Source organism: Salvia splendens, unplaced genomic scaffold (assembly GCF_004379255.2).
Source record: "Salvia splendens isolate huo1 unplaced genomic scaffold, SspV2 ctg949, whole genome shotgun sequence".
NCBI lineage: Eukaryota > Viridiplantae > Streptophyta > Magnoliopsida > Lamiales > Lamiaceae > Salvia > Salvia splendens.
The window spans coordinates 15333-27819 of record NW_024599637.1 but is presented as its reverse complement, the minus strand read 5'-3'; the positions used below and the strand labels follow the sequence as shown (position 1 = coordinate 27819).

Sequence of the window (12487 nt, the reverse complement as noted above, 5' to 3'; positions counted from 1 at the left end):
GAATGGGAGGCCGCACGTCGCCTCGGCGCGTGGCGGACCGTGTCGTGCCGCGTCTCGCGGGAACGGCACACGGCACGGCACCGGCACCGAATGGCGACGACACGGGCGGCTGCAACGCTTGCCGCCGCGGGTTCCGTTCCTCCGGAACGAAATAAGGCACCGCAACGGCATGCGTTGCGGGTGCTCTTATGAATAGGTGAAAAAATAATGTAAATGGCGCGTGATGCTAGAATCACCTATAGTATCTAGTAAACAATGTTTTTATTATTAGAATTTTTTAAAATATCTATACATAATATTGAGCAGTTACATAAACTAGAAATTTGATTCCGAGAGTATTTCGATAAGAGCATCTCCAATAGCGGCGAGCGCACCGGCTCACCGATTTATGGCCGCTCGCCGGTCTGCTCGCCGAACTATTGCAGCCGGCAAGCGCTAAATCGGCGAGAAAAAAGGCGAGCACACGCCGATTCCCGAACGCTCGCCGCTATTGCAGGCTCCCCATCGGCGAGCGGATATTTTTTTAATTGAAGAGTTGTGGCGCGGAGGACTGCACGGCGTTAGTTTTTTTTTTGTAATTTTGTAATTTTTTAATTTTGTAATTTTTTTAATGTACCTTTTTTTAATTTAAATGAAATTATTGCATTTTCTCGTATCTGTGTCGTAAGTTGAATTCCGTATTTTGTGTGATTGTTATTTTTATAATTTTGTTTATTATGACTGGGCTATTACTTGTCCAATTGCTTGTCTGGATGATGTGGATGAGGAGTTTTAGTGCTGATGATGTGGCAGGAGGAGTTTGTGGCTGAGCTATTGCTTGTCCACTTCCTATTATGGATGCTCTAATTAAGTTTTATAATTATCTTGAACTCGATAGCGTGTATGAAGATTAATCTCTGTTGGAGAAACTATATAAATAAAGTTCAATCAAGCACTACCCTTCACTAATTTTAGTCCATATCATCAATTTCACTTCGAAGGCTTCTCGTCATAATTTTGTAAGTATTTGGTTTGCAAGATTGTATCCCGAAATTAAAGTATTCATCTTCTTTTTCTCCCCCTTCAAATTTTTTTCTTTCCCCCTTCAAATTGATGTATTTAATGTGATAATTATGATAGATGATGTTAAATTCATATCCTCAATATTTATATTCAATGGTTTTAATATTAATGTCATTTGTCAATGTTTTGTGCTAGTCATTCTTCAAGACGAATTCAAGAATTATGACGTTTTAATGATGTTGTATCATTTATAATTCAAACTACGCCAAAACTAGCCACATAGAAATAAGTCTGCTAAAAATTTTGTATTTGAGTCAATAGAATAAACTGCAAACTTTATTTTATTTTTATTTTTAAGACTATGTTCAAAATAATTCATAGAGAATACTTGTCTAAAATATATGAATTTTAAGACTAATATCCCAATAAATTATTATGACGTATACATAATTTTCAAGCCTAAAATAAAAAGTAAAAAAGTAATGAGAAAACAACAAGGTTTTAGTCAAGCCAACAATTTCTTAAACTGGGCGTAAAATTCACGATCTTAGGCCATCCACAACGCTGTTCCTATACCGTTCCTATACCGTTCCTTAAACCACTATTTGAGGGCCCCACTGTACTTTTTTACTCCATTCCTTAACTAAGGAACGGAACCTGCAACCCTCCGTTCCTTAACCGTTCCTTAACCGTTCCTTAAATTACTATTCATTCAATTTCATTTTTTTTTATTTCCAACCCAATTCAATTTAAATAGACACACTTTAAAAAACAAACACACTTTATTAAAAAACACACAACATTAAAAAAAATTACAACTTAAACGTAAAAAAAATAAAAGGCACACAATTAAAATCCTAAAAAATAAAAGTACACAATTTTAATAATTTCATCCGCCAAAATTTGCCCAAATGTGCTCAATTAGATCATGTTGGAGTTGGGTGTGGGCACTAGAGTCGCGTGTCCTTGCACGAATAGATAACCGTTCTTGTATAGACGGATGCGCTCCACTTCGAGGCGGACTACTTGCGGTTGAGCTTCCGGGGGATTCGTCGTCGAACCAATTTCCCGCCTCAGGTCCTTCGTCTTGGACAATCATGTTGTGCAAGATTATGCACGTATACATGATGTCGACCATGTTTTCCATGAACCACGTACGAGCCGGGGCTTTGATGATGTTGAAGCGCGCTTGGAGAACCCCGAACGCCCTCTCCACATCCTTGCGAGCAGCCTCCTGCTTCTGCGCAAAAAGAGTCTGCTTTGGGTTCGCAGACCCACTGCACATCTTCACGAAGGTAGGCCACTTCGGGTAGATGCCATCGGCGAGATAGTACCCCATTTTATAAAGCCGGTTGTTGGCGACGAAGTTGATGGCCGGCGCTTTACCATCCAAAACTTCGGTCAAGAGGTCGGACTGGTGGAGCACGTTTACGTCGTTGTTCGACCCGGGGACCCCGAAGTACGCGTGCCAGATCCAAAGGCGGTAGTCGGCAACGGCCTCAAGTATAACGGTTGGGTGGGTGCCTTTGTGGCCGCTCGTGTAGGACCCCTTCCACGCCACCGGGCAATTCTTCCATTGCCAATGCATGCAATCGACGCTGCCGAGCATTCCGGGGAATCCGTGCACTGTTTCGTGAAGGTTGAGCAGGAACTGACAATCGGTCGTGCTTGGCCTTCGGAGAAATTCGTCGGTGAAGGCTGCCCGGACGCCTTGGCAGAATTTGAGCAAGCACATTCGCCCAATGCTGTCTCCGATGTGGAGGTATTCGTCGAACATGTCGGCCGTTTGTCCAGTCGCAAGCTGGCGGATTGCTGCAGTACATTTCTGCAGCGTCGTGTGGCTGGGACGGCCGACCGCGTCGAACCCTTCCTGGAAGAACTCTTCCCGGGCTGCCAAAGTATTCGCGATGTGGAGAAATAACGGTTTCCCCATGCGGAAACGGCGACGGAAGTACGTATCTCCCCAAACCGGGTTATCGCAGAAGTAGTCGCGTACTAACCTTGCGGCGGCTTCCTCCCGGTTACGATGGATGTACGTACGGGAGCGTCGTTGGGGTGGCGCGGCTTCTTCCGCCTCCCGTCGTCGATCTTCTTCAAGTGATTGTTCCAATATTTGACGCATTTGTTCATAAGGATCCATTAGTTTGATTAAATTTGGGAGAAGGAAAATATAGTTGATTTGAGATGAAAATTGGGGTGGAAATAGAGAGGAATAGATGTGTGTTTGTGATTGAAATGAGTATGAAATATGAGTATTTATAGAGTAAATAAATAAAATAAAAATAAAATAAAAATAAAAAACGGATATAAAAAAAACGGTCTCATTACCGTTGTAAATTTTTTTTTTTTATTTATTAAATTCGAATTTTTTTTAAAAAAATTAATTATTGCGTCACCGGACGAAGCCCACTCGCGGGGCAGCGAGTGGGCTGCACGCGTCGAATGGGAGGCCGCCACGTCGCCTCGGCGCGTGGCGGAACGTTCCGTTCCGCGTTCCTCCGGAACGGAACGCGGCACGGCATAGGAACGGCGACGGCACGGAACGGCGACGGAACGCACCCCGCAACGCGTGCCGCCGCGGAACCGTTCCGCCGGAACGGCATAGGAACCGCAACGGCACAGCGTTGCGGGTGCCCTTACAAAGTCATCGTCAGAAACCAAAAATCTGAGCTAACCTAATTACTAATTCATAATAATTAAAAGTTTAGTTTCATTGGCAGAGAGTATAGAAATGTTACGGTAACTCAATTGAATTTTCCCCCTTCCTCCTCACAGAAACCCTAAGAGCGTCCACTATAAGGTGGACGCGGCTTTCGCCGCGAGTGGAGCGAGGACGCGGCGGTGGGTGTATAGGCGCGGCTATAGCCGCGGCTATTATAGTGGCGGATATCCGCCGCGGCTATAGCCGCATTTTTTGAATTTTTTTTTTCGTTTTTTCATCTATAAATACCACTCCCCCTCTTCCCCCACTCCCATTTTCACAAAATCCATACACCCACTTTCTACAAAAACACTCTCTACAAAATGCACCGAGGAGACGACGAATCACCCGACACTGAGGAATCGGGATATGACAGCAATCCATCTCAGCCGTCGGCCCATCATTCGCCGCCATCGGGTATTGGCGGATATGCTTCTCAGCCGTCGGGATTTGGCGGATATGCGGCTCCGTCACAGCCTTGGAGTTGGAATCAATCTCCACCACCGTGGGCATCGAGTCCACCCCTTCCTCCATCTCAGTCGTGGAGATCCTCACCAACGCCGCCCGCTTTACATCGGAATCTGAGTCGTTCCGCTTTTGGAGATTACCGACCCAACCTAGACGCGCTTCACCTGCCGCGGCCGGGTTCCCCTTTCCAAGCTAGCCAATCTCCGATCACCGAACAGATCAAGACGCATTTGATACTATGCTGGGTCTGCTCAGTTCCGGCATCCCAGATACGCCGGCAGCGCGGGTGGAAACACCCGTTCCGACCCGAGGAGGTAGCGGCAGTCGGGGCTCTGGTGGCGGTAGGGGCAGAGGCCCTAGGGGTTGAGGCGGCAGTTGTGGCACCGGCAACGTTGGTGGACACTCGGGTAGCTGCCCCGGCATTGCGAGTAGCGAGGGCAGTGGCGCCGGCGGTAGCGGTGATCAGCCCGAGCGGTCCAGCCGCGGCAAGCCATACAGCAAAGACGAGAGCATTGTCGTGGCGAAGGCGTGAGATTCTATCACTTCGGACCCCGTGGTGGGTACCGATCAGGAGTCGGGGAGTTTTTGGAGGCGCGTCATGTTGGCATACGAGGAATTGAAGCCCGACGGCGCCGAGAAGGGCGACCCAGAACAGATCCGAAAAAAGTTCGGTAGGATACTGCGGGCTACCAAGCTGTTCGCGTCCATATACGAGAACAACCTTCGCCACGCCGAGAGTGGCCGAAGCGTAGCAGATGTTAAGACCCTGTCGGAGGGCCAATACCACAAGACGGGCTAGCCGAAGTTCACCTTGTGGGAGGAGTATCTTGTCCTCGCGGATTGTCCGAAATTCAGGTCGATCGTGGCGAACGAGGTGGAAACAGCTCCTGGTCCGAAGCGCACAAGGCACAACCTTGCCCGGGAATACAGCAGTGGGAGCGGCTCGCACGAGTTCGAGCAGTCCGACGAGCAAGTCGAAGAGCCAGCCGCGACTCACATTAGGCGACGACGGCCCATGGGACAACATGCCGCTATCCGCAAAGCCAGAGGGGGTAGAAGTGCCTCACGCCAAACGGCGGCCGCGTCCGGATCCCGCATCCCCCAGTCTGCCCCAATCCCACAGCCCACGGTGCAACCCCACGAGGTATTGGCCAATAACATAGACGTAACGTTGATGCAACAACTGCAAGACGTATGCAGGTCATACGCAAGTGAAACTGACCCGTACGTCAGGAACGTCTACAAGAGGCTCATCAATCGGCTTGAGAGTCGACTGGGGTTGGTTGATAATGCGCCTGAGGATACCGAGGCCGGCAGCAACGAGAGAGGAGGAGGAGGAGGAGAAGAAGAAGAAGAGGAAGACGAGGAAGCCGACTCTGACACCGAGTAGACGGTGCCGGAGTTTTGTAGTTGTATTTTATTTTAATTATTCGTTGTATAATTTTACCGGTTTGCAATACAACGAATATTCGGGCCTAATTACCTCGTATTCTAGTTATTTATACTGTGATTATTTAAATTACACTTGATTGAAACTAAAAAATATTTAAAAATGAAAATTGATTATAAAATTTGGGGGCTATTGGAGTTGTCCACTATAGTGGCGGAAATAGAATTTTGGGGCTATGAACAACAAAATTGGGGCTATGGACAAAAACTGGGGCGGGGTTATTGGGCGTGTCCGCCGACACCCTAAATCCCAGTAATTAAATTAATGATATCTCAAATCAGATCAGTTCATCCTGAGGAAATTCCATATTGTAAATGCATGTCGCGGCGGATCTTAACTGGTTCCTGCAATTCATAGTGTTGGCGTTAGTTGGGATTTCCGGCATGCTGTATTTGGTGCGGAACACGGCGTCGAGGTACTTCGTGGTGGACTCCAGCTTCGATTCCTCCGCCGCCGATTATTCGTCCTTGGATCGCCGGAAGAGGGACAGTATGGCCGGCGGCGCTGCCGAGGGCTTTGATTCCTGCGTCGTGTGCGGCAATCTCACCAAGAAACAGTGCGCCGGCTGCAAGATGGTCAAGTACTGGTAATTACGTGTTAATAATGCTTATAATTGCTTCATTTTGTGTTTAACACTGAATTGCCTTAATTTATGCATGTCAATTTTGTTTTGGAATTTTGGGTTTTTTTCTTTTATACATTACGGCTTGCTTTATACATCATGCCTTGGCGAAAACGGGTGAGGTTTGTCTGTATATGAAATAATCGAAAAGTTGTACTTCTTGAGTGGGATAGGGTGATTACTGATTAGAATAATTTAGAAAAGAGAGGAAGCAATCATTAAACGCATCGGCATAATGCAGGCACGTGATATGGAAAATTACTAGCTTTTCAGCTCAATGCACTGTAGTATTACTGGTTCTTGACCTCTGCTCGTAAAGGAATCAAATTGTTTTGCTGTGTTGGTTCCCAGTTAAGGAGAGTGAACAAAAGGCTCTATCCGTGTTTTGCAGAGCACTAAAAAATGAAAATTGCACAGCATCATAATGGTTGCTATCCCAATTGGACATTTGATATGATCTAATATCGGAAATTTCTTTATGCATGCGATTGTTATCAGATGCAGTGAGATGCTGCATTGAGAATTATATTTGTGCTTATTAGCATGGTTTGTCATTATATGTCTTATGTTTTTGAACCAGTTTTCTAATTTTGATTACAACAATTTGGATTCCGTGTTTATCTTGAGAAATTGTGCCTGCTTCAGAGTTTGTAAAAATAGACACCCGTGGTTATTTCAAATTTTACCTTTCCTATTTTCTTCATCTGGCTAAGGTTGTTATCGATATCTCATTCCTGGATTGTGTTTACAAGAAAAAGTTATGGCCATGAGTTTGAAATCGCAGACAGGGTATAGTGACAGAGAAAAACTATCCATTACTTCATTGGATTTTCTTTGATGCTATTACATTTTCATGCAGTGTAATCTCGTAAATAAGGTCATATTTATAAGTTATGATGTATCAATATTTATTAATACTCACCCTGCTATTTAGCTAATACGGAGTACTTATTATGCCTGCCAAAATTCCAGCTCTGAAGCTTGTCAAAAATCTCACTGGTCTGAGCACAAGTTAAGATGCAAAGAGATGAAGTCACTGTACAAAGCTAACTATAAAATGCCAAAATCCAATTTGAGGGGAAGGAAAGCTTCAGTAACACCTTTGGACGGAAGCTCAAAGATTTACAAACCTTCAAACAAAGTATTTGACCATCTCATTTTCTGATTTCTAACTTACATTTTAGTATTTACATGCTTGAATATGTATTTCCTATTACCGTTCTTTTTTCAGATACTTTTCCCATATGAGGAATTTCTAGAATTTTTCACTTGGGACAAACCAGGCTATCCTCCTTGTGGACTTCTTAACTGTGGAAACAGGTATTGGATTATTCTGTTCTCCATCTGACTTTTATGCTTAAAATATAAATGTCAAATACCAATAATTATTGACCCACTTGCTTTTGTACAGTTGCTTTGCTAATGTGGTTCTTCAGTGTCTCGCATACACCCGGCCACTTGTTGCCTACTTGTTGGAGAAAGGCCACCGCAGAGAATGTAACTACCTCCATTAATCTCTCTCTCTCTCTCTCTCTGTGTGTATATATATATATATATATATATATATATATATATATATATATATATATATATATATATATAATATTCTATATAAATACAATAACACAGTATTCCCATTTTTTCTTGTATGTATTGGTTGGTGATTTTGACATTTCATTGCATCTATGTGTCATCCAGGTCAAAGGGATGATTGGTGCTTTCTTTGTGAGTTTCAATTGCACATGGAAAGGGCTAGCCGAAGTGATAATCCTTTTTCTCCAATGAACATTCTTTCAAGATTGCCTAACTTAGGTGGTAATCTTGGATATGGGAAACAGGAGGATGCCCATGAGTTTATGAGGTCATTATAACTTTTCCCACATGTGGTTGTGTCTCCCCCCCCCCCCCCCCCCCCCAACAAGGAAAAAAGAAGTTGGCATAAGTGTAACATGCAGTTGCTTTTCAGGTTTGCCATTGACACGATGCAGTCTGTGTGCCTTGATGAATTTGGTGGAGAAAAGGTAGTTCATCCTAGCTATCAAGAGACAACCCTAATTCAACATATATTTGGGGGTCGTCTTCGATCACGGGTAGCATGCATAAAGAAGTCAAGCTTTTATTGTTTGTGTGTGTTTGCTTTTTCAGTTCTTCTGATGATTTCCTCAAATGCTAAAGATCCTGCATCGAATTGCTTGGTTAATCTGGTCCGCTTTCAGGTTATATGCGGGGAATGCAGCAATGTTTCAAACCAATTTGAAAATATGATGGATTTAACTGTTGAAATTCACGGGGATGCTGGATCTTTGGAGGAGTGTTTGGATCAATTTACTGCCAAAGAGCGGCTTCATGGGGATAATATGTATAAATGTGATGGGTGAGTGCTATGTTCACAAGTTTACATTTTTATAGCAATATTTATTCTTAACAGTCATATTATAATCTTGTCCTGAATTTAAAATTCACTTTTGAGCAGTTTAAATGGACACATTATCACTAGTTATTGCTTATGCCATTTGTGCTTTCTCATACTTTCATCTGCCAGGGTATGTGTGTGGCTGGATTATCATTATTATAACTACCTTTTAATCCGTTATTTTGGTATCTCCATCTGCCAAATGAACTTCACTTATTTTATTGCTTTCATTTGAACCACTTGACTCACATTTTATTATTTTACTGATGCCCATGTCATTCCATATAATTCTGCGTAGTAATTGTTGATATCAAGTTATATAACATGAAAGTGCTATTACCTTTATAACAGACATTGCAACTTTTGACCAATCTGGATGTGTTGTCATTGCAGTTGCAATGCATATGTCATGGCTTGGAAGCGCCTTACTGTTGACCGAGCACCAAACATTCTTACAATTGCCTTGAAAAGATTCCAGGTATGGTCTTTGCATCTATTGTGCTGATTCTCTTTCCCCTGATATCTTGATTCTGTAGAAGAAGATGAAGCGTAAGCTTTTAATATGCTTAAATATGTTAATCAGAATAGTAGTAGTGTAGCACCTTAACAAAATGTTGGCGTGCTAATGAAAAGATAATTTTCAGGAGGTTTTTTCATTTTGAATAAATCATCCGTATGGTGTCTAAAACTGATATTCAGCATCACTTTATGCAGTATCGTAGGACTTTCAATAGTGGCAAGTTCATTTATACTTGTGTTGTTGCTCCTATACATGTGTCCATGTTTTACCTTTTGCCAAGTAAGTTAAAATGTGAGTAATAGTGTCAGTATTATGTTGAGCTCTACTCCACGTTTGTTCCTCCTTGTGCAGAGTGGAAGATTTGGGAAACTTAATAAGAGGGTGACTTTCCCAGAGACATTGGATCTTAGCCCATACATGAGTGAATTGGAAGATGGAAATGATACTTACAAGCTGTATGCTGTTATTGTCCATGTGGACATGCTGAATGCATCTTATTTTGGCCATTACATATGTTATATTAAGGATTTCCGTGGAAGCTGGTACAGAATTGATGATTGCAGGGTAACAGTTTCTGATCTTCCTGCTAGACTATGTCATTGTTCGTTTAGCTCGTCAGATAATCAGACGATCAAACTTGCATATTGGTATTCTTATTTAGGTTGCTAGCGTTGATTTGGATGAGGTGCTTTCACAGGGAGCCTATATGCTCTTGTACAGCAGGTAATTCTATCATTTTACAGGGTTAATAAAGATTAACAAAAGGTTTTGAATAAGATGAGAAGCAAGATCATGTATAAGATAGTTCATCTAATAAATATTCTCCTCAAGTTTTTTGGTAGTAGTTATGGGTTTAGACTGTTTGTTTCTAAAGACTCTAAATGTGAAGTCCCTGTGAAGTGAATATATATCTGTGTATACGCTGTTTAAATGCGTCCAAATGGGTATGCTCGAAATCCCCAAGCAGAGCCACCGGCAACTGCTAACACCACCCTAGTACTTATGCTGTCCTCAGGTCCTGCCTCAGACAGGACTTAAAATAATTGGCTTAGGCTCTGCTTCTGCATGCTTGTTAGTGCTTGATATCATTTGAACAGCATCTTAATTGGTGTGCGATTATATTAGGCTTGCACTGGTTTTGACAGAATACATGCTCGCCCATCATGCTTGCTTCCCACTGAATTGCTGATGAAAGAAGAAAGTGAGAAAGTGAAAATAACTGAAGTGGGCTCTTCTTCCACAATACAACATGCTGAGTCATTGCCTGATGTAGTTTGCACTGACAGTTTTGTCGATTTGGAGCAATCATCTACAAATGGTTTGGGGTATCAGGTCAATGGTGGGGGAAAAAGTTCATTAACTGCAGATGCAAAAGGAGACGCAAAAATGGCCGACTTAAGTTTGCCCATTGTCTATGATGCTGAACATCACAATGATGTATTGCCCACCACACCAAAAGAGGTTCCTTCCACTGGAAATCATGATGAGACATATCTCACTAGCTCTTCAGTGATTGATACTTCTTCCACAGAAGTGGATGCCAAGAGTTATGGGACATCTTCGTCCACTTCTGATGTTAAAGCGAATTGTGGAAATGAAATCAATATCGAATTGGGTTCATCCAGACAGTTGACTGAAGTGGCCACCACTACAGTTGGGAACTGTAAAGATGATGTAGACAGTAACACTTGTAGTATCCCAGCCAGGGATACTACTGCCGGTGAGATCTCAGATAAAGAGCACTCTGCTAGTTCGACATCTAATAATGGAAATATTGGGCCCGGGAATGGCTCATCATCCTCTGATTCGATAAAGTCTACGAAGAAAGCAGATGGAGGAAGTTCCACGAAAAAGTGTAAGCCACTCTTCCCTCCTGGTTTTCTGGGAAAACAGCCACTAAAGAAAAGTGTTACGCCGGACTGTAAAAGCCACCTGAATAACCATACAGAAGAAGTTGCAAAGTCTTGTTTACCGCGTGAAAATGGTGGCTTATTGGAAAACAGAGAGTTGCACAATACACATGAGAATGGAGATGTTTCTACAAAAACTGATACGTGTTAAGAGCCTTGGAAATGGAAATTCCTCGAGTGAAATATGATGAGATGATGATGATGACTTAACACAATGGATGCACGAGGTAGAAACTTCTGATCTCTTGAAAAGATATACCATCCCAAAGGAGGGAGACATAGAAAACTTCACGGACAGAGGCGATGCTCGAATATGTCGAATCAAATTGCAGAAGATCGGAGATCTTCTGTAATAATTCAAGAATGCTGATGTGTTGAAGAGATTGAAACCGGAAAGTTTTAGAAATAACGTCGATAATGTGTTGGTAAGAGCAAATTTATTTTCCATTTTCCTTGCTGTTTATAGCATTCGATTATCCCATCCCCACAACTGGATGCGCTGGGAATATATTACTATATCCTTGGTTTCATTATTTACAGGAATCTTGGATACTAGTCTTCTTGTCTCTCCTTTAAAATTACTTCACTGAAATCTAAATTCCTCTTGTTGCATATTTTATCTATTTTTTTTTCTCAATATATTTGTGCATAATTTTATCTCATATTCATCGTCCTATGTCAGAGTTAGGCAGGATACTGGATTTTTTTATTAATTCATACCATCTCCTGTAAAAATAATTACAATAATTTAGTATAGAATGCAAACTATAATTAAGTTTGGCTAGGTGGAAAGTGTATTTACGCTTAAAGTGACCTATCATTAAATGGAGAATAAATTTGATACAAATGAGTGCAACGATGATTAAGTGAAGGTTAATTCTGGTTAATGCTAAAGTTTTGTAAATCTACATCATCAAAGTTAGACTCGCATTATTTCACCAATCTTTAGGTAATTTGTCACTATGTGCTTGATTATTATTTCATGATTTTCCACAATGCGAATTGAACATGATGTAGAAATATTAATCCATTAGGAAGAAAATAACACGTATAATGCATCAGTATGTGTACGTTTAGCTGAAAATATTTTGTGGATGGAAGTGGAGATAGACAACAATGAACTACTCCATTTATTCTCAAACTAGCTACTTCATTTATTAATTTTGTTTTGGTAACTTCTCGCAATCAAGTGCAAATAATGATAGAATCTGATGTGAAGTGCAAATAGTTGAAATTGATGGGAATAAAGTCTATTATTGGTATTTATTTGATTCAAGAGTTAATTGAAGAGCTAGTGACGGAACCAAAAATATAAATAAGTAGATATTGAATTTTTTAAAAATTAATATATTACAACACTTAGTTTTACATATAAACAATTTTTTTGAATACTATTATCAT

The 12487-nt window shown here is 41.9% G+C and overlaps 1 protein-coding gene across 3 annotated transcripts; it reads left to right on the top strand.

Annotated features, from left to right (window-relative positions):
• Positions 1-5898: 5898 nt before the first annotated feature.
• On the top strand, positions 5899-11709 carry LOC121791874 (ubiquitin carboxyl-terminal hydrolase 19-like). 3 transcript variants are annotated; one of them, XM_042189691.1, is made up of 11 exons: positions 5899-6207; positions 7216-7384; positions 7475-7563; positions 7655-7740; positions 7942-8104; positions 8210-8264; positions 8460-8617; positions 9050-9134; positions 9528-9740; positions 9838-9899; positions 10322-11709. In XM_042189691.1, the coding sequence occupies exons 1-11, from the start codon at positions 5936-5938 to the stop codon at positions 11235-11237; spliced, it is 2268 nt and encodes a 755-aa protein (XP_042045625.1). In that variant the 5' UTR covers positions 5899-5935; the 3' UTR covers positions 11238-11709. The 3 variants fall into 3 exon arrangements, with proteins under 3 accessions (XP_042045625.1, XP_042045624.1, XP_042045626.1); XM_042189690.1 differs by having other exon boundaries at positions 8210-8333; XM_042189692.1 differs by having other exon boundaries at positions 8210-8333; positions 10302-10513.
• Positions 11710-12487: the final 778 nt, after the last annotated feature.